General features: G+C 50.1%; 1 protein-coding gene across 1 annotated transcript in view; it reads right to left on the reverse strand.

Annotated features, from left to right (window-relative positions):
• Positions 1–674: 674 nt before the first annotated feature.
• PLXNA2 (plexin A2) overlaps positions 675–22,298 on the reverse strand; it is a gene marked incomplete at both ends in the record, with an annotated part of 135,135 nt that continues 113,511 nt past the window's right edge. Inside the window, 12 exons of the mRNA XM_080633110.1 lie at positions 675–770; positions 1,658–1,808; positions 2,413–2,625; positions 4,296–4,465; positions 4,772–4,962; positions 7,580–7,679; positions 12,541–12,644; positions 13,021–13,180; positions 13,598–13,744; positions 14,380–14,446; positions 19,119–19,387; positions 21,092–21,234. Of these exons, the coding sequence (XP_080489236.1) occupies positions 675–770; positions 1,658–1,808; positions 2,413–2,625; positions 4,296–4,465; positions 4,772–4,962; positions 7,580–7,679; positions 12,541–12,644; positions 13,021–13,180; positions 13,598–13,744; positions 14,380–14,446; positions 19,119–19,387; positions 21,092–21,234 (1,811 nt within the window). The remainder of the gene's footprint in view (positions 771–1,657; positions 1,809–2,412; positions 2,626–4,295; positions 4,466–4,771; positions 4,963–7,579; positions 7,680–12,540; positions 12,645–13,020; positions 13,181–13,597; positions 13,745–14,379; positions 14,447–19,118; positions 19,388–21,091; positions 21,235–22,298) is intronic.

A 22,298-nucleotide genomic window follows, 5' to 3' on the forward strand; every position in this document is an offset into this window, starting at 1 on the left:
GAGCCTCTAAGTTACTCAGCCACTGAACTGTTTTCTGGCTCAGCTGCTGTTTTACTCGTGTAAAAAGGTGTGGTGCAAACTTGTGCTCATATTTCTTGATGAGATCCCAAAAAAGAAGAACATTTTGGTTCTCCAGACTTCCCAATTGGCATAAGAGTCCGTTCGCAGGATGCCTGAGCCGCGGCCTCGGGAGTCTCTCGAGGACAGGAGTCACAGCTGAACCTTGCTCCTTGTTGCCAGGATTTTCTCTGTGGCCTCTCTGATTTTTGCTCTATTTCTCTTTTTTTTTTCTTTTTCTTTCCTTTTTTTTTAAAAAAAAAACCCTTTAAATAAAGTTTTATTTTCTAATATACATCAAACAATTTTCATGCAAAGCAGCAGTCATGGAGACATCCAGACTTTCCAGGTTCCTTCTTTCTGTGTATGCTTGAAAAAAAGATCCATCTTGATCTGACTTGGATTGAGATGCTTTGTCTTTTTTCTCTTCCTGCCTTTTCAAACCGGATCCCGTATGATTTGGAACACAGTCAGTCCTCGGGCCTGTCTCTGCTCCCTTCAGAAGAGCCCTGGTATTTATATGTGTCCAGCGCCTTCCTTGCTTGTTCTCCCTCTGAATTCCCGAGAGTTTGTGCAATCCTCTGCCCTTTGCTGCCAGTGAGCACCGCAACCTTTCTTCAGCTCTCAATAGACATGGCACCAATGAGTTGCTCTACTTTGTATGCCAGACGCTGCCTACGTGCCTGTTCATCCTGCTCCAGAGCCCCAATGAGCTGGTACAGAAAAAGGAAGAGGAAAAAACACAAGAGAAAGAATCAGTGTGCGAGAGCGGGAGGTGGAGGTGGGCGGGCAGCAAGATGTGAGCAACTTGAAATGGGGATGTGTGAAACTTAAATAACAAGTGGCAAAGCAATGTGCTGAGCGCTTCACCGCAGCTGTGCCACCCATTTGTTGGACTTCTCGGTGCAAGGAAAGCATGTTATCATGCACCACCATCATTCCCACTCTTGTACCTTGGACTCTACATTTCTTGTCTCATTTAGCAGGAAAGCGATGAGATTTTTAAACCCTCATCGAGTGGCATTGTATTACAAATGCATCGATGCAATTAAATGACAAACCCCTTCCTTTTAATGGGCATAATGGCAAAATGGGTTCGTCTTATGCTGAAATGAAGGGGTGGAACAGATGGTGAGAACTTGGTTTCAAGTGATGCATTCATTAAAGGAGCTCACACTGCCAGCAATTCTTTGCAAACAGGAGTCTGCGTCACTACAACATGGGATTTGTATCATGCTGTTCCCAAAAGATGGGGATGTTTCTGGGGAGCTACACTGGGTCATGACTATTTTCCACTGCATTTAAGAGTGGGCTGCACTGGGTGTATGCCAAGGCTGAGGAATCCAGTTGCTCCCAAAATATTTTAGCTCTCAATCCTTATGGAAAGCACGCTGTGGGCACGAGGAGGACCAGAATCTCTATGTGCATCAACAGGGCAGCAGCGGTGTAAGCTACAGCTGTGCTGCATCAAGGACAAAGAGGAAGGCGCAAGGGGGATTGTTGCGCATCCCAGTACCGCACAGAAACGCAGCTCCTCTCCCATGCTGTGTGTGCACCACAGGGCAGCATCACCCCTGTGCCTACCCCAGGGGACACCCACCTCCTCACTGTACTTGCTGACGTAGGAGTAGATCTCGTTGAGCGCACTCAGCATGTTGAACTCGACGGAGTGCAGGCGCGACTGCTCGGCGAGGTAGGCGTTCATGTCCTGGTCACTGATGGCGGGGAGCTTGGCAATGTCTGCGTAATACCTGTGGGAAGGAAAGGCTGAGGGAGGCCATGGGAAACACAAACTGTCCCTCTTCTCCTTGGGATTGAAACTAAGCCTGCAGGGAGAAGGACATCATTTTGCTTTATGCTTACATCTAGCAAAACATGATCCTGTTCTGTAAGAGGTTCCAATGCCTAAAGGGGCTGAGAAGAAAGCTGGAGAGGTGCTTTTAACAAGGGCAGGTAAGGACAGGACAAGGGGGAATGGCTTTAACCTGACAGAAGGAAGACTGAGATGAGCTCTTAGGCAAAAGTTCTTCCCTGTGAGGGTGCTGAGGCGCTGGCCCAGGGTGCCCAGAGAAGCTGTGGCTGCCCCATCCCTGGCAGTGTTCAAGGCCAGGTTGGACACAGGGGCTTGGAGCAAGCTGCTCCAGTGGAAGGGGTCCCTGCCCGTGGCAGGGGTTGGAACTGGATGAGCTTTGAGGTCCCTTCCAACCCAAACCTTTCTATGATTCTGTTCTATGAAGCTGAAAACAAGAGCACTGATGCTCAGCAGGGCTGTGCCTCCAGCTCACTGCAAGAGCCACCCTGTGCATCATCGCCCACCAAGAGCAAAGCTGCTTCTCCCCACGTTCTGCTGCTCACCTCTCCACCCAGCTCTTGTAGCTGGGGATGTCCTTGGCATACAGCAGCTTGTTGGAAGGGGAATCCTTGCCCAGGCGGTGCTCTGAGGTGGAGCAGGAATCCATGAAGGTCTGAGCCACAACAGAGAGGCAGGCATCTGTGATGCTGCCTTTGTGGATATCAAACACAAACTGGGGGTTTTTGATGACGTTCACCCAGAATCGGAGAGGCAGGCTGTCAAGAAACCAAATTAGATGTTAAAACAGAGACTAGGCAAGGGCACGTGCTGCAGTTTGTGTTCCAAAACAGAATATGAACGGTGGGAAGCAACAATAATCTGGGTAGTAGCTGGGCAAGGCCCATCCAAAAACAGTTAGCCCACTGCCACCCAGACTGCTTGTGATGGGTCATGCTATGCCTGAGCAGTTCCACCTGGAGCCCATTAAACTGAGTTCATTAGAGCAGGAGCCTATGGCAGGGCTGAGCTGCTGTCCGGCTACTCCACAGTCCATCATCTGCAAGCGGTGCAGCAGGCATCAGAGGCTTTGTCCCCAAATCCCGAGGCCTTTGCAATCAAAGGGGAATTATTATTCCTTTTTTCTTTGCCTGTATAGCAGGATCAAAAAAACAGCTGCTGCTTTCTATTACCTTTCAAGTCTCAGCTCTCTCCATCTACCCAGCTAGCTGCACGGAAGACTTAACCCTTGCTGCACTGCAAGCAAGCAGCTCAACCACATCCCCAGCAGCACCAGCTCTACTGACCCCCAGCTCCCTTTTCCAAGCCATTTGCTTTGACCTGCTCCAGTGGCATAAAATCTGCCCCCCCCATCTCCCCACTGAAATTCCCATTTGGGAATGCTGCAGCCAAGCAAAGTGCTCAGCAGAGCTGTTAGTTCAGAGACCAAATTTCTGCCCTTCTCCTGAGCCTCCCATGCCCTGGGTGCAGAGGGAAGGACCAGGGCTCTGTGGTCTGATGGCTCCGGCAGAGCAAGCTCTGCTGGTTGACACTTGCTTTTTTATTGCTTGAAGAAGTCTCATCTTTTCTCGGTGATTCAAGAGTTTTTATCCTAATAACTCCTTCTTTTAGCCTATCGATAAATAGTTTTTAGCCTCCTGCAGCCTTAGCGGGGAACCCAGCTCTTGCAGCCACGATGATTAGAGGCCTTTTAAACTACAAGGAACTTGGGGTTGAAAATACAAAGTCTTCAGGGAGCAACCATTTGTGGTGCCTTTTTTTTTTTTCTCCTAACCCATGTTAAATTTCTAACCCACAGAGCTTTTAATCCTAAAATAACAGCAGTGGTGGAGACGTGAGAGCTCTTATTGTTTGGAGGAGGCTGAACCTGGCTGCAGTCTATGCTGGCTCCTTCCCCCTTTGCCACCTCCTTCCGCTGCCCAAATCCTCCAGCTGCTGCCCAAAGTGATGGGGAAGATGCAGATGGAAGGATGAGCAGCCTGTGTTGGTATTCATGGTGGCGCAGGCAGGGTGGTGTAGGCAGGATGGTGCAGGCATGGAGCCCTGCTTCCCACTGCAGACTTTGCAAACCCAGTGATATCCAAAGTCCATGCGTGTGGATCTACAACCTGAGGACAGTGCTCAGCACCAACCCGGGTAGAGGACCCAGAGACACCCGAGTTTGCGGTTCAACACTGCACCAGGATTTCAGCTCATGTGTGCACACGGAGCAGCACGATCCAGGAGCAAACCCCACCGCCACATCCCCACGGGGCACTGGGGCAGCAGTGGTGCTGGTTGAAAAGCATCAGCATGACTTCATGGTACATCCCATGCTTTGGAGGTATGGGACTTGGTTGTTCCCAGCCTTTGCAAACCTCTTCCCTATCTGTTTTCCTGTAGCACACAAATAACTGTGCCTCCCTCCACCCTCTTCCTCCATCCTTACCAATTGCTCTTCCACGTGTGCCTCACGTCTGTGTCATGGATGCCGTGCTTATCTGCCTGTTCATCCAGGAAATCGAACATGTACTTGATGGCGAGCGGGAGCGCGCTGCCACGGTGCACGGTGCTGAACAGCGTCTCGAACAAGTCATCCACAAACTTCTGCAGTGTACCCTAACGGGAGCAGCAAGGGAAGAGGTGACAGGAGGGGTGGGCAGCGGAGGTAGCAAGGGGGATGCCAGATGGTTTTACTAGCTCTGCGCAGCCCCATAAAGTGCCACCACGGACCTCAAGGTATAACTAAGGTCAAGGTCTTTACCAATGCTGGGGGAAAGCTCCAACCTGTAACCAACCAACCCAGGGGCCCAGGAAAGCCTGACATGAACAGCCACCCCCAAGCATCCCTAGGTGCCACACAGGCGAGTGTGTATAGATGAATCTCCCTGTTCACTTCCCAAGGGAACTGTTGCATGAAGTTACCTTTGTAGCTAAGAGCCTGGTCAGGTAGATCTCAGACACCATCTTACTGCCCCGGTCCCCTTCCTTCTGGTCTCCGTGGTCGTGGTTTTTGACCAAGTGCCAGACCTTGACCCCACTCTCCAGGTCGGGGGTGATCATGGGGGCCCGGGAGCGCAGGCTGTCGGGGCTGCCGGTGTAGCGGAAGGTGGAGTCTGAACAACGGGAGGAGAAGTCAGTCACGCTCAAAGCAAACCCCTTGTTCATTTCCCTGTCTCTTCTCAGTGATGCCACTATGCTCACTAATGCCAGAATCACCTGCACCGGCTTTTGTATGGGGTAATGAACTGTAATTCCCCCCAGGCACCAAGAAAATATGGTGTTCACCAAAGATACATGTTGGTCCTATCAAAGAATGGTTTGGGTTGGAAAAGACCTTAAAGCTCCTCCAGCTCCAACCCCTGCCACGGGCAGGGACCCCTTCCACTAGAGCAGCTTGCTCCAAGCCCCTGTGTCCAACCTGGCCTTGAGCACTGCCAGGGATGGGGCAGCCACAGCTTCTCTGGGCACCCTGTGCCAGCGCCTCAGCACCCTCACAGGGAAGAGCTTCTGCCTAAGAGCTCATCTCAGTCTCCCCTCGGGCAGGTTAAAGCCATTCCCCCTTGTCCTGTCCCTACAGGCCCTTGTCCCAAGCCCCTCTCCAGGTTCCTTGAAGCCCCTTTAGGCACTGGAGCTGCTCTAGGGTCTCCTCAGAGCCTTCTCCAGGCTGAGCAAGCCCAGCTCTCTCAGCCTGGCTCCGCAGCAGAGCTGCTCCAGATCTCAGAACATGAATCACTGAATACGGTCCCTCAGATTCCAGCCTTTCTGTTTTCATACTCAGACATGAGACTTTCCTGCTTAATTCACATCCTTTACTTATGTAAACTCAGTAATCCAGACCTATACAAGATTCCTCCACAAGCTGTAACTTGCTCTCACACATCAATCCTGGGCACCAGCTCCTGCAGCACTGGAGTCCTGACATCTATAATAACAAGCTGCCCAGCCCAAGCAGCACAAAGAGCAGAGGAAACTCTGTTCCTGGTGTTGAGGCTTTCATTAGAGCAACAAGGGCTCCAGCTGAGCACCAGTGGCAGAGCCCGAGGCCAGTCCTGCATCCCAGCCGAGCATCCAGCCTCCCGGTGATCCCTGCCTCTGCCCTCCTCCTGCAGGGAAAGGGAGCTCAAAGGGGACCAAACAAAGGATTTTTCCCTTAATTGCTCAGAAACCATGGAGGGATGTGAGATCTATTTAACTTCCCAAAGAATGTGCCTCCCTGGATCCCATCCGCAGTGTCTTCAAGGCAAGCCCCAGGGCTGAGCGGCACAAACGGGTGCTGCTGGGATTTTTCCTCTCCCTACATTTCTTTGTTCCCTGGGAAGCTTGTGCATTTACTCAAGTTTGGCCTCCAATTCCTTGCTCACCCTCCTCATCAAGAGTAAGGGGATCAATCATAAATCAGCCAAGGGAAATACACAAGTCATTATCAAAGTAGCTAGATTTTCATCCCTGATTAAGGCTTAGATAAATGAGTACTCCAACTGATATAATTAAGGAGACAGACAGGGGGACAGCTAAGGAAGCATCTAGGAATTCTATTTTTAAACATAGCTCTGTGCTGATATATAACAGGGGAAGTAAATAAGTATCTCATTGAAATTCTGTCGGCACAATTAGAAGTATTAATCTTACACATGAGCAATGATAGTTCATAGTGGTAGCTTGCAAAAGCTTTTCCATCTGACAGAGACCACTGAGCACTGAGGACTCGGGTTGTGTGACCCAGCCTTGACTTTTCCATCACCTGAAGCATGGGGAGTGCTGGGCACGTGGGTCGACAACACCTTGCAGGGAGAAATGCCTTTCCTCCTGGCTTTTCCCTAAGATTCTCCTGTGAATGGCTCCTCAGAACCCTTCAATAACATTATTTTGGGAGCTATAAACAAGAGGAGGAGATGGGGTTTGCCAGGGGACCTCTCGTTTGTGAAACACTCTGTAAAATGAGAGATAATGAAAGATCAGCACACTGGAGATTTTGCCACTGCTGCCTTTTATGGAAGTCTATGATTACTATTATTGTGGGTTTAGTGCTATAAATGCACACCTGGCCCCTCACAGGCTCATTTACAAAGGCTGCAGTGTCTTCAGGGACCCTCCGTGACGAGCTGAGCCCTGCTATTATGCAAATAATGAATTCCCAGGTGTGCACATCCCTGAACATTGCCATTTCCCATCTTTGACCCATTAGTTAAGAATTCAGGATCCTCCACTTAGAGAGCAATAGATGAAGGAATCAAGCTTTTCTCTCATGTAGCCCTGTTTGCACGCAAGGGACACAAAGCTGCTTTCCTGCAGCATCCAGCCCGTCTGAGCCAAAAGCCTTTCCCTGGGCTTTTCCAAGCCCCACATTTCCACCAGCTGCTCACATGCTTGGCATTTCTTTTTCCCTCCTCTCAGTTCTCTGGTCTTTTTTTGCTGTTCCGCTCAGAGATGGAAAAGCCTTTGCAAAAACACAGCAGCCAAGGACATTTTGCAGTTTGGCATCAGAACGTACACTCATCCTGGCTGATGTGGCGTGGTTCTTTGGGGGAAGCTGCTGCTCTTCCTCAGTCTAATTCCCTTAAAGTGTTGCCCCCCTGCATTAAAGGCAGCTTCATTACCAGCACCATCAAGATACATTTTCAAGTAAAGCTGCGAGCTCCAGTCTGGCTCAAGAATGTGCAGTGCAGCCGGAGCACTGCTCAGTCGCTATACAGGAGCCATTGTTTCCCAGCCCTGAACTCTGCTTCTTACCATATCTACTAATAGATGTCCGCGATATACTGGCAGAGGCAGGAATATTGTAGGAGGAGGTCTGCTTGGGAACGAGAGCCACAACTGAGCGGTCAGATACCTAGAGAGGCAAAGGAAGATCAGTGAGATCCACCATCCACATTGTGATCACCAGCTGCTCGTCCTGCAAACGCAGGTAAGAAAGTCATAGCATCATGGAGCCATCTGATGGCTTGTGTCAGAAGGGACCTTAAAGCTCATCCAGCTCCAACCCCTGCCACGGGCAGGGACCCCTTCCACTGGAGCAGCTTGCTCCAAGCCCCTGTGTCCAACCTGGCCTTGAGCACTGCCAGGGATGGGGCAGCCACAGCTTCTCTGGGCACCCTGGGCCAGCGCCTCAGCACCCTCACAGGGAAGAGCTTCTGCCTAAGAGCTCATCTCAGTCTCCCCTCTGGCAGGTTCAAGCCATTCCCCTTGGCCTGTCCCTACAGGCCCTTGTCCAAAGCCCCTCTCCAGGTTTCTTGTAGCCCCTTTAGGCACTGGAGCTGCTCTAAGGTCTTCCTGGAGCCTTCTCTTCTCCAGGCTGAACCTGCTGGGGATGCAGCTCAGGACATAGGTGGTTTCTAGGCTGTCAGCACACACGGCCAGGTCAAGGTGAGCCTCCAGGACCCAGCCTGGGCTCTGTGCTGGGTCAGCAGCAGCTCTGCAGCAAGGGAAAGGAGTGATAAATCAAAAGATGTACTGAAGATGTTTTTGGTCGTTCTGATTTAAGATTATGTTTTACCCAATAGAAATGAGCATCTCAAGAATTGTTGTGATCCAATTAAAGTAACAATGCAGAGGGAATAAAAGGGCTGTAATAACGTTATGGCCCATAAAACATTCCTATTAAACCATTTTTTATTTTAGCAATTTTTACAAACTTTAAAAGTTTGATTTACAGCTGAGCAAATCATAAAGCCATCTTTCAGGGTATTAAATTCAGTCCCCCTCTACTGCACCAGAGAAGGAATTAAATGCTGGGAAGTCAAACTATAAATGAACATTAGTGCTAACAAGATTTCGTTATAGCAGATTTTAGTAGCCATGTTTAATTTTATCCTCCCTATAAATCTAGTAGTCACTGGAAGGTTTTTAACTCATTTCCCTTAATTAAGGATCTGCAGGTTTCAAGGGAATGGGCCTAAGTGTCTTTTAATATTGAACTCGTGGCTCGTGGTGCAGCACAAGGGAGCAGAGAGCGGAGGCACCGCAAGTAACAAGAAGGAACAGCTTTAACTTGACAGAGGGAAAACTGAGCTGAGCTCTTAGGCAGAAGCTCTTCCCTGTGAGGGTGCTGAGGCGCTGGCACAGGGTGCCCAGAGAAGCTGTGGCTGCCCCATCCCTGGCAGTGTTCAAGGCCAGGTTGGACACAGGGGCTTGGAGCAAGCTGCTCCAGTGGAAGGTGTCCCTGCCCGTGGCAGGGGTTGGAGCTGGATGAGGTTTAAGGTCCCTTCCAACACAAACTGTTCTGTGATTCTATGATCTTACAGGTGACGGACCCACCGGGGCCCAGCCAACACATCATTTAGAGAAGCTGCACAAAAGAAATGCCTCTTTATGCTGGAGAAATGCTTCTGGGGCTAAACCCTCCATTATCTGCCAGGAGTCCTGTGAGGGACTTGGCCCTGTCCCTACACATGAGGAAGCTCCAGGGCGGCATCTGGATTTTGCTGGCCCAGCATCATCCTGTTCTCTCAGCACAAGGATGTTTGTACATCTGTTGCAGCAAGGTGACCTGCACATAGCAATTTTCACCACCTTCAATGCTCCGGGTTCCATTCAGATGAAAGGTTCCATGTAAATGTGAATTATTATTATTATTGCTAGTGATAGTGGAAATAATAGTCCCTTGTGTTTCCCAGTACAAAAGTCAGATATTTTTAAGCAAAACACTTTAAACACCTCTGTTATTTCCTCTTCTGCTCCTGCCTCACTTCATCCCACTGATTAAGTCAACGGTAGAAACAACCAGGGGTGAGACTATTTTCTTAGGCTGTTACTAGCTGCCACTTCAGTTTCATTTCACACGGGAGAAACTCAAGCGCGCCGGCAGCCCAGCATGTTCCCACAGAGGCAACAGCTCCCTGGCCACTGTGCTGGGATCTGTTTCCACCAGAGCTGTGGTTAACTGGGAGAGAAGCAGCATTACAAATTACACACACACAGAGTACTCTCACTCTCTAAATTCTGGGTCGAATGGCTCTTGTCAGCTAAAACCCACCAGCGTGCAAATCAGCATCAGATGTAACACACACTTCCTTCCCATCTTGCTCTGCTGTTGCCACATTCCCATAAAACCCCAGGGACGCCTGGGTTTAAAAAGAGCTGCCTGGCTCTTTTACAACTTTATAAATATTCCAATTCTTCTCCAAGGTGGAAACGTGCTGCACAAAACACCTTAAAGACAAGAAACCCAAAACCCAGAGCAGGGAGAGCAGTGGTGCAGAAGCCCAGACGAGAACACTGCGCTTGCGTGGGGTAGCGAGGATGCAGTGAGGATGCCAGCTCCACATCCCCACCACCCTCGGCTCCTGGGTCTCATTTCCCACACAAATCTTCCCTCTCTGCTTCTAATTTCTCATTTAAAGCAGTTTTCTAGTCTCTCAGCCTTTCCCGGCTCGCAGCGGCTGACAGGTATTCATGCTCTGCTGCCTCGGAGTTAACCCTGCGTGAGCCACTGTAAATCATCTGATATTAAATCCCGTGTTTCATTTTTCTTGAGTAAAGCCACACGGGGTGAGACTCTCCCATGGAGTTTTAATAGGCATGAAACCAGAAGGCTACTACACAAATGGAATACAATTCCTTACAACAGAGCTCTGGAGAATTTAACAAAGAATTACACCTATTTAACTTAACACATCTATTTTTATAATGGAACAAATAAGCAGCAGGGATACACTTCTCTCTACAATTCTATAAGGTGGTTCAAAAATGTTAGAGAAAGATGAATGTTTTTCTCTAAATCCAATCTGGCTTTTGCATGTGAAGGCTTCCCATGAAAAACAGATTTTATCAGTGGATGCAGATGTATATTGCATTTGTCATCCTAAACATACAGAAACCCAATGTAACGGTGTCAAAACCCTCTTGTAGTTAAATAACTGCCCTCTGCAGAGCCTCAGCACCCTGCCCACAGCACGGTGAGCAGGAGGCTGCCTTCAGCTCCAGTTACTGCGCGCAAATCCAGAGACCACTTTGCCTTCAGATCTGAATACAGACAATGCAGCTCTGAATAAAAGATGATGAAAGCTTTACCTTTAGGTATTAGGCATTAGGCAATGGCTTGAACCATACCTGCTTTATATGTAACACTCCTATTAAGCAGTGAGACAGCAGCCTTTGATACCCAAATGATTTTCCACTCTTTTCTAAGCTATGCCTTTGCCCACGTATTTGTTTTAGTCTATAGTCCTGGAGCATCTGTATTTTTGATACCTAATAAAAACATCCATTACTCAAACAGAAAAAAATTAAAAAAATCCTGGTAGGAATACCAGAAAACAATCAAATATTGCTGTTTGGCTTTGGCAAAAGCTCTGCCTCGACAAGATTCCTGTTGCAGTGCAGAGAACTTGGCTTCTTTTTAATGCATGAACCAGCTCTGCTGGGCTGTGTAGAGCTGAGGCCAGAGTGAGGAGAGGACATGAGCAGTTGGTACCTGTTCAGATGCTGGGCAGCAAACCTGTGCTTTGTTCCAGAGCAAAAGTGACATTCAAATGGCAGGAACAGCTGCAGCATCTTGAGTGCTGCAAGGATTTTGTTTATTTTAAGGGTAAATTTGTGGCTCGGATTTCCCCACAGGCACTAAAGTAAAAGGACTCCCTCCCCTAGCATCCAACACACATCAGACAAACATGGCTTTCCCTTGTGACTTCCTTAAGATGACTTTTAAAGATCAAGGCATAATCAAGTCTTGCTGCTTCCCTGCATATTGGTTAATCCCTTGTAAAACTGTCAGGTAAAACAGATTTTAGAAACAATGGAATTAACCTGCATAACTCCTATGACATTTTATGGTAATCTGTGTTTAAATCCTTTGGGCAGCTTGGAAAAGTCGACCCTCGAGGTGCTTTTTTAGATGTACTTTGCATATTTATGCCACTCTCTCTGCCTCGCTCCTTGATGATATGGCTCCTGTCAATACTGGCTCACATTCAACTTACACAGCAGGAGTCACGCTGATGGACTCGAGACAGTGTATAAACAAGGAAAGATGCCAGATTAAATACTAAACACTTCTGTGCAGGTAGTGATGGACAGTAGCAGGTTACAGGTGCCAATTAATGCAGTTATCCTCTGCTGCAGACAGGCTTTGATCCTCTTTAGCCAAAGCCTCCCCAGCTCCATCATTACCTCTCTTTCCATTTTTCCCAGCCTGTCAGAAGCCCTTTCCAACAGCTGCACGCCCATCCAGGGCAGCCTAGGCTGAGGCATGCAGCCTTTCCTTCTTCACTCCTTGCATGATGCTCAAGAGCCGACACGTAGGAAGCTCACAAGTATGAGAGACAAGCTGCTGCTGCAGCCTGTGCTTTGCATCAGCTCGTGTTGTGTCCGCAAAGCTTTGGAGGAAGGCAGAGACTCCTCTTCTTTCCCTGCCTCAGAACCCCGTGTGAAGACCTGAGCCACGCAGACCACCCTTCCCCTGGCCCTGCATCTCCAGCAGCAGCTCAGCCCTCACCACTGCTCTCTGTGTCTCACTAGCACAGCTGATGGGTTTAATTTAGCCAATTTTCAACCCTGCTAGTTTCTCTAAGATCCATGTCAAGGTTGCTTTCCCATCTAATGCGTGAGCACATTGAACCCTTCTGGTTTATCATACAAATGGGACTTTCCCCGTCTGTCTTAGTAGACAAAATACTTGGGAATTAAATCTCTGCTTTTCTTTTTTTCTCTCCTAACAGTGTTCTGGGAGCTGTCTGCTGGGGCTGCTTTCTTACCTGATAATGCATCAAGGTGTTCAAGCGTTTCCAGTCTCCCTCGATCTTGGTGGTGATGTCTTCATCTTGCAGGACCACACGAGCTATCCGGCCCTGCCGCCACTCTGCACGAGAGGCAAAAACCAGACAGACACATGGTCAGAGAAAGACAAGACACTAAAAGGCTCTATCTGCTTCTGGATAGTAACTACTAGACAGATAAGCCTTTAGAAAAGCCCATTTCCCAGGAAGAGACACCAAGATAAAGCTAAATTCTCAGCAGAGTGAAGGAGGCTTCAGGAATCATTTGCTCTGTGGTCAATGGAGCTCCCACAGAGCTCAAAACCTATTTGGCAGGAGCACAGCCCATGCTTTCATTGGGCTGAAACATATATGGTGGTGTGCAGTCTGAGCTCTGGTTTTCAAGCCCTGCAAAACCCACCCAGAATCACTGATTAACCTCTCTGATCTTCCCCTTCTATGAGGCAAGGAAGCTCTTACCCAAGTCCATATCAACAGCTCTTGGCCTCTGAGAGTATGGGACATTTTTGTATACTGCATCAAGGATCTTCTCTTTGACTTGAGTGATGGTATCACAGTTTAGCACCTTCACAGGGATCTCTGGACTGTTCTCATTATCTGGGTTCACACAGTTTAGGATCTGGAAAGGAAAGAGAACCACATCGTGGGCTTCAGACAAGCATCCAGGAGAACTGTAACCACAGGTATCAGAACAACCTGTTCTCATAAAAAACCCACTGCATCCATAATTGCATCTAGTATTTCTTTGCTTACTGAGACAGGAGTCCTGGATGTCCATTTTTACCTGCTAGAGGGAGGTCAGTGCACCTTTATCAGGAAGATAAAATGCTCCACTCAAACCCTACCTTTCAAAACCTTATCTCAGGCTATTTGTACCTGCAAATTAGGGATGCACCTGAGTTGGGCGTAAGACTTAATAGCACTGGTAACAATTATGCTTCATGGTGGTGTCTTTATTACTGACCTAAAGGTCAGAACAGCTCATATCCAAGCAGAGAGAAGCAGTTCAATAGCAGCTCCTACAGTGATCACTCACCAGAGTCTTGTACTCAATTTGCTGCCGGATCAACTTGTCCTCACTAAGGGAGTAACGAGCTTCTCCTGTGATGGCATCAATCGGGCCTTTCTCCATCTGTTGCTTGATGGCACAGTAGAGCATGAAGAGCGGTTCCCCAGCACATTCCTACACAATGAGACAGGCAGCAAAACTAACACTGAGGTGAAGGTGCATCTCCTTCCAGGCTCCTGGCCTGCACAGCAGGTTTTGCACAGGAGTCACAGTCCCACTGACTCAGCCTTTAGCACATGTGCAATCCAGGCTCAGTCTCCAGCAGCTCCTGCGGAAGACAGCCAAACCCACAAGCTCCATTGCTCGACGGGTATGTTGTCTTTGGCTTGGCAAATCTCTCTAGAATCTATATGGCTGTAAAAAACCAGCAATTTGAGATCTTGATCTCCTCGTTCGCTCTCATGAAGCACATTCTGTGGGGCTTCCAAACCACGAATAAAGTTAAGAAATACGGAGCCCAGGCATGGAGGTGGGAGTGAGAATTTCTCCCAAGTACTTAGGAGGTGCAACAGAAACTCCATTGCATGGGAATGACACCACATTGAAGAATGCTGAGCACAGAGGCTGCGGCAGCTTGACTCAGCCCATGTAACAGCATCCCTGGGTGTAGGTGTCCCCAAAGCAAATTTCCACCTCCCCTGCCTCCCCTCATTTGACTTGGAGCCTGACTGAAGAGTTTCAAGCCCAGAGTCACCCTGGGTGAGACAGCAAAGCAGCAGCAGCAGGGTCTCAGCTCCATCCCTCCTTACCTTGAGAAACTTGTGCAGGAGGAAGGCAAACCAGTTAGTCAGCATCTTCTCAGCCACCGACTCAGTCCTAGGGAAGCCAGGAGGACACACACATTACATACTAAACCAAACCATGCATCAGAGGCCCCAGATCTCCCCAGCTGCACCCTGGCACCGCTCCTGTGATGCTCTGGACCAGGGCAGGATGTGGCAAGAGCTGTCCCCGCTCCCCGCAGTAAGCTGCCAGCAGCTGACAGCCCCTCGCAGCCCTGATGGGGCTGGTGACAGGGAGCCTGGTGACACTCTGCTCCTTGCACGTGGTGGAAATTACAGCCTAGCTCAGTAAATCACTGGGATTTGCAGCAGTTCCTGGCAATCAGTGACAACGGCAGGGAAATTGCAGCTTTCTCCCCAGTTCCTCCCAGTGTCCTCTCCCCACATTGTGCCCAAGATTATCTTTAATTTAAATACAATGGCTCCTAATGACAGTTTTTAATTCTGGCTCTGCAGGACCTGGAGACTTAGCTTAAAGCACTACAATCCACTTGTCCCTGGGACAGGGTGGATCAGCTGGTGGCAGTGTCCCACAGTCTGCATCTGAGCCCCATGCAGGCAGCTCATGCCGGTGCTGGCAGGTAGGCAGGAAAGCAGGCAGGCAGGAAAGCAGGCAGGGCTGCCAGCCTGCCCCTGAGGCCACGCATGGGGGAGCTGCTCTGCTTCATCAGAGCCAAATGGGAACATGACCCTGGGCACCTTGGCCTTCACGCCACATTTGATACCAGGATGTGGTCCAAATTTCAGCCAGGGAAAAGGGATGCATCCAACCCCTTGCCCTCTGCAGCACCCTTTCCTCTGGTGACCCGGCTGGTGCTGGGCTCCACCTTCATCCTCTTGGTTGACAACACTGCCTTTTTGACCATGTGCCACCAACCCTGCTTAGGAGATGTCCCATGGGCTTGGCAATGCCCCAAGCCTCTGCTTTTGCCCATACCCTCACCTGGAGCAAGTCATATCCCACTCCAGACCCATTTTCCCCATATGCTCTGCTGCCTTGCGTTAGGGACTGCCTCTTGGTATGTATTTACACAGCATCCCACATGCTTCAGAACTGACATTTAATGAAAAGCACACACTATGGGAGCGACGAGGTTTGATCCCAAAGTCAGGCAGATCAAGACTAAACAGGAGCCATGGATTCCAGCAAACAAAAACTGACACCAGTTGGTAAAGAGACCTGGGGTCGCATTATCCATCATCTCTTCCGATGGCAACATCTGCCAGGAATTTGTGAAAATGTCTGCAGATCCCTAAAGGATTTCAGCCAGAATTGATGAACTGCCTAAAAATTCCGGCTACAAATAGACACACACATTGTTCTCCCGCTAGAAATATTTCAGTCACCCAATTAAGGAGGAGAAGCACTAGGATGTGAGCCAGGGAAAACACAGAGTCAGTGATACAAACCAGGGAAGAGGTGGAAACCACAGAAAACAATCTACTCAGGACTTGAGAGTGAATATTAATTTAGTAAACTACTTTATTAATAGAATATTAAATTAGGAATTGGCAAGCCTCCCCCCTGTGAGCCCCACACTGAAGTAATGCTGTGTCCTGTCCCTGTGGGCTGCTCATGGCTTGCCACTGACACTGTGGAATAACTGGAATGTGGAGTGACAGGAATGTTGGGGCATGTTGTGCAGGAGAATGGTAGCGGACACTCTCATGCCCAGCTGTTCCCTTTGATTTCTATATCAGAAATACAAGATCAGCTGAATGGAACAGCAAAAAGAAACACCTCGGAGCACCTCTGTCAAATCCCATTTCTCCATTCCTTCAAGCACCGAACCTCACTCTCATCTCAACCCAGGCTGACAATGTAAGCTATTTGTAGTGCAACAGGCCTGGGAATGGCCAACAATTGCGCTCATCATCACTGTCCTGTGCTGGATGCTTCAAACTTTCATCACTGCTGCGTGCAGCAGGAGCACTGTAGGCTCCTTGCAAACAAGTCTGCAGTAGGCACTTCCCCTAGCCCATCTCCACCTATGAAATGGGCCAGAGTGCACAGACAAACACTGTGGAGATGAGGCCCTCAGTGCCGTGGGTTCGTGGTGGCCTTGGCTGTGCTGGGGAGCGGTTGGACTTGATCACCTTAAAGGTCTTTTCCAACCTGGGTGACTCTATGACTGCCCGCAGCAGCCCCGGTGTGGCCATGGGCACAATGCCGCCGCCATCACAAAGCCTCGGTGGTCGCTGTGGAGACGCTGTGGGACTGACTGGCACCAGCCATGGGTGTGGGCATCTCCATTGTGACCTCGGAGGCTTTGTGATGGAGGGGGACTCCTTGTGCCCGGAGGCCATCGTGATGGAGGTAACCCCATGGGGTACCTAAGGAGCGAGAGCCCTGGAGTACCCCAGGCCAGAGGAGCAGCCTCCCGCAGGAGGCAGCGACCCCCTGGAAGCCCATGGCAGTTCATTGCCCCAGGACGTGCGAGATGCCCGTGGGTAAAGAACACCCGATCCCGGCCCGCTGAGGGCAGGCCGAGCGCACAGAGGATGCGCAGGTGAGGGCCGGGGCAGGAGGCAGAGGCCGGCGGTGGGACAGGGCTGCACGGAGCCGCCCGGGTGCCGGGGCCAGGCTTGGGGCAATGCGGGGGCAGCTGTGCAAATGCAGCCGCATTCATCACACACCTTCCTGCCAGGAAGAGCCGCAGGGCAGCCCGAGCCAGGCCTCATCCCGCCATGGGATCACCATGCCACGGGTGCCAGAGCTCTCCCAGGCCCCCCACATGGGTCCCCAGGAGGGATCCAGCATCCCCAGCAGCGCGGGCACAGCTGCAGCAGGAGAGGCAGCACGAGAGGCTGCTGAGGACCTACCGAGGGTGTCTCCTGCCACAGCTGGACCCACAGACACTGAGCCAGCAGCTCCCACCCTGCCTGGAGCTGCTGAGCAAGAGCAGCACCGCACGCCTCTCGGTGCCGTGGCACAAGAGGAGGCACTGGCAGAGCAGGCAGCAGCACAGGCGCCTGCCCCAAGGCGACTCAGTACTGTAGACAGAGCCCTGCAGGTCTCATTCATGGAACGACGACCATCCTGCTTCAGGAGAGCAATGAATTCTCTGGGCAAGACGTCCAGCTTCTCCTGCATGAGCTCACAAGAGGAGGAGTAGTGCCCCACTGCCGGCACCATGCCCGAGAGAGCTGTGCTGAGGACATCGTGCTGCAGCCTGCGCTCGCTGTGGACACCTTCTCAGGCCAATAAACCACATCCCTTTCCCTCCAGTGCTTGCCTCTGCCTGCTACTGCTTTTCCCTTCACAGTATCACAGTATCACAGTATGTTAGAGATTGGAAGGGACCTCAAAAGATGATCTAGTCCAATCCCCCTGCCAGAGCAGGAACACCTAGATAAGGTTACACAGGAATGTGTCCAGGCAGGTTTTGAATGTGTCCAGGGAAGGAGACTCCACAACCCCCCTGGGCAGCCTGTTCCAGTGTTCTGTCACCCTCACTGAGAAGAAGTTTCTTCTCAAGTTTAAGTGGACCCTCTTGTGTTCCAGTTTATACCCATTACCCCTTGTCCTATCATTGTTTGCCACTGAGAAGAGCCTGGCTCCATCCTCGTGACACTCCCCCTTTATATATTTATATACACTAATAAGGTCCCCCCGCAGTCTCCTCTTCTCCAAACTATAGAGACCCAGCTCCCTCAGCCTTTCCTCATAAGGGAGATGCTCCACTCCCTTCATCATCTTCATTGCCCTGTGCTGGACTCTCTCCAGCAGGTCCCTGTCCTTCTTGAACTGAGGGGCCCAGAACTGGACACAATATTCCAGATGCGGTCTCACCAGGGCAGAGTAGAGGGGAAGGAGGACCTCTCTCGACCTACTGACCACCCCCCTTCTAATACACCCCAGGATGCCATTGGCCTTCTTGGTCACAAGGGCACAGTGTTGGCTCATGGTCATCCTGCCATCCACTAGGACCCCCAGGTCCCTCTCCCCCACACTGCTCTCTAACAGGTCGTTCCTCAACCTTGTGTCAGTAGTGTAGAAGTCTGGGGAGCGATCTCTTTCCTTGAGGCACTTCCCAGCTGGTGGGCTCGCAGACCTGCTGGCTCTTGGCAGCGCGTGCTGCCCATGTAGGAAAAGCGCATCCCGATGGGATGAAGCAGTGTGTGATGCGGTGGCTCACACCTCAGCTGGCTTTTGAAGCCAAGCGCGTGTTCCAGCCCCCTAATGGGAATGAGAGGGTTGTAGAAGGGATGGGAGGAATAAGGAGAAAGGCTTGGAGCTGCTAAGGCAAGAAATAAGGGCTGAGATTGCGATCCTCCTGCTCTACTCACCATCTTAATAGCACAGCTCGTGCGAGGCAAGGTCCGCAAGTACTGTACAGACATCTGAGAAATAAGCCGAACTGCTTTGAGCATCCTGTTCTATTGGAAGGTGTCCCTGCCCATGACAGGGGGCTGGAACTGGATGAGTTTTAAGGTCCCTTCCAACCCAAACCCTTCTATAATTCTATGATCCAATTTAAAACCCTGTTCAGCCATCTGTGAAAACGCTAAATCAAGTTAACCTTGTGTCATGGAGACAGGCAAGGAAATAGGTGGGTCATCCAAAATCCACCATGGATGAACAGTGTTTTCCTCCCGCAACCAGCACCCTGGTCCTGCAGAGCCCCCAGATGCCACCAGCAGTGTGTCCGTGCAACCTTGTGGAAAGCACAGTGACCTGCCCTCAGACCCGGCACTTGCCCTACCTGCGCAGGAGCAGTTTGGGATGGTTCTTGTTCTCCAGGTTCTTCTCGATGAGGTCGGAGAGCAGCTGCTTCAGTACATCAGTGGCATACTCCAGCTTGCCCTGCAGCCCTGTCATGATGAGTGAGGCCACGTTGCCGCGATCGCGCATGGAGAAGCTGCGCTGCAGCTCCAGCGTTCTGATGAAGGTCAGCAGGAAGACTTTGTTGTTAATCAGCTGCGCAAAGAGCTTCAAGGCCTTCTCCACGCTCTGCTGCCCGTTCCCTTGGACCTGGGGTGGAGGAGAGACCACCCATCAGCCAAGGCTTGGGAGGACAGGGGAGCATCACTAGGGGTGGGTGAATGGTTTAAGTCTGGATGCACAAGCCAGCACCCTATCCCTCAAGGTCTCAGCATCCCTGGACATGGTCTCTGGCCAGTCCTGGTCACCTTTTCTGTCCCCTCCCAGCACTTCTGCACAGCTCACCTTCATCATGTTGTGAATGCGCCATCCCTGGCAGTGTTCAAGGCCAGGCTGGATGGAGTCTTGGGTGCCATGGTTTAGTGTGTGGTGTCCCTGCCCATGGCAGGGGGGTTGGAACTAAATGATATTAAGGTCCTTTCCAACCCTGACCATTCTATGATCATTGTTCAGAACTGCACTTGGAGTCATAAAGCTGCTACTCAGAGGCTAATGGCCCTATAAACAACGTACAATTCTGCTTGTTCTGCACAAAAAGTGACACTCTTGTAAGTAAATTAAATACTCATTTAGACTATTGCTTTATTATGGGACAAGTGTAAAAAATTAATTGAGGCTTTCAGCCAGTTGCAGATTGAAGTGATTCATTACAAGTGGAAACGATGGAACTACATCAGGCAACTCCTTACCAAACATCTTGGAGACTTATGTATTGGTTTTACTAACACTACATAATTAAGCAACTGTGTAATTGGCAGCACATCACTTCTGCAACTCTGTTTTTCATGAGTAAAACAAAAAGCCTTCATGTTTGTTTGGCTTATTTGGCAATTCAAACAGTGAACATAGTGCGTGGGACTGGAAATAGCAGGGAATGGGCTGTGAGAGGTTGGTTCAAAGCCTGGGTGAGTTTTACCAACACCAGGGCAACTGCTCAGTGTTGGTGCCCATTGGAGAGGAATCAGATTTGATGTATTAATGCTAAGTAGTGCTCGCCTGGTAAAGCAATGCAGCCATAGGGAGCACAAGCAAGCATTGCTTCTTCCTCTTACAGTTCTGGCTGAAGATTTAAGCTCTCCCCTGGGCTGTGTGAAGGCAAGAGGACTTAGGACTTTCAGGATACTGCAGCAATACTCCAAGAGCGAGTGCAGAGCTGGTACCTCTGTGCATCCTGGATGGAGGATGGAAGCCCCATGTTCTCTCAGTGGTGGAGAACGTTTCTTGAAGCACCATCATTTATTTGGGTGCTCTCGCAGGTGAGCAGGGCTGATCTGCAAGGGGGTCCAATGCACATCACCCATTTTGCTGTATCCCCAGTGAAAATCTTTCATATATATTTAGACATAGTGGTGGACAAAACCTTGAGGTGTTCACAGGCAGGCTAGCCATGCTGAGCCACGGCGTTTGCCCTCCGATGGACACGCCGTGGAATAGCAGCAGCAGGATGCTCCAAGCAGGATGCTCTCAGGCTCAAAGCCTGCCTTGCACCGTACAGTGAGTAGGGAGGAGATTAAAAGGACACTAGTAACTTATCTGGTATGCTTTGCCACTGGCCCATAGCAATATAAAACCCCATAAAATGAAACTAAAGCAACACCAGAGGGAAGAAAGCAAAAGGAATCAAGCAATGAGAGATGGAGACGAGCCACCAGCTTCCTAGCTAAAATGAACCGGGGGCTCATCCTGCTGATCCCAGTGCCTCTCACGAGATTTGGTGTGGAAGGCATAAAGGCCTCTGGGTTTCACACTAGCTCAGGGAAACTTTGAAGGGCCTGAGCACAGGCTGTACGTTACCTCCAGCTCCCGCAGGACAGGATGGTCCTCAATGCCAGGGAAAAGGACCCTCATGGCATAGGTCCGGTAGTCAAGGTACGGGATCCCAGAGCGATCCAGGTCACTGGTCAATTCATTGATATCCGTCTGCAGCTCTGCAAAAGCTGTTGAGGGAGAATGGAACAAGAGAGAAGCACACGTGAGCTCAGGGAGCCCAGGCTTCGGGGGGGTGGGCTGCCCATCTGCTCGCCTTGAGTAGGACCCACAAATAGGCCAGCTCAGAAGAGCGATGTGGAGGAGACCCTGCTATGTAGCTCAGACAAACCCTGTCCCTCGGAGGTTCTGCTGAAAGCAAGAGAGCACACACTGCACAGAGCAGATGCTGAGAACAAAAGACGCCTATCCATTTGTATGCAGTTCACACTAGTGTACACACACCTACAGCACCTTTAAAGGCTGCCGATAGAAATGAGGATCTATTTTCCTAACTTGGTGCCTCCCGTATTTTCCTTTCTTCTTCCTTCCCTCCTCTGTCAACAGTTGCCAAAATAATCAAAGCTGATGCAGATCAAATCCAAGCAGAAACTGCTTGCTGCAGGGGTCAGGAAGGGATTTATTCTTCCACTTGCTACATAACATCACCGTGTTATAGAGCTCTATGTGTGGCCTTGTGTTCATCCTCCAAAGTATGAAATGATGGCTCAGTGAGGTCTCTGTACCCCAGCTAGGCTGCGCCCATGCCCAAGTGGTGTTCTCTCCTGAATACATCTCATTTTTTGTCCTGTGCTTTCAAGGCTATCCTTTTAAAACCAGCTGAACAAATCCAGTGTGATGCTCTCTAGAAACAGGGGTCACACTATGGAATTTGCAGCTTTTGATTTGTTTGTCTTTAATTCACTAAGCTCCCTTCCAGCTGGAAGGACATAGAGAACTACAGCAGGATGTTTCTTCTCTCACCCACCAGCTACAAGAGATGTCTGTGCACCTCCACCTTCACTCTGATGCACAGCAGCCAGGCACAGCTGCCTTGCTGAAGGGGCAAAGCTTGTCTGTGTTGAAATCTAGTCCAAATAACACACAAGATTCCCCAGAAGTAAATGCTGAGGAGCTTCTTCCTATCCCTTAGACCTACTCACACTGCTCTGGGCTCACATCTTAGAGACCAGAGGAGGGAATGAACCAGCTTTCCCATCCTCCTGCCTTCCATTTGGGATACACACGGCTTCCT

Source organism: Psittacula echo (genome assembly GCF_963264785.1).
Source record: "Psittacula echo genome assembly, chromosome: 22".
Taxonomy (NCBI): domain Eukaryota; kingdom Metazoa; phylum Chordata; class Aves; order Psittaciformes; family Psittacidae; genus Psittacula; species Psittacula echo.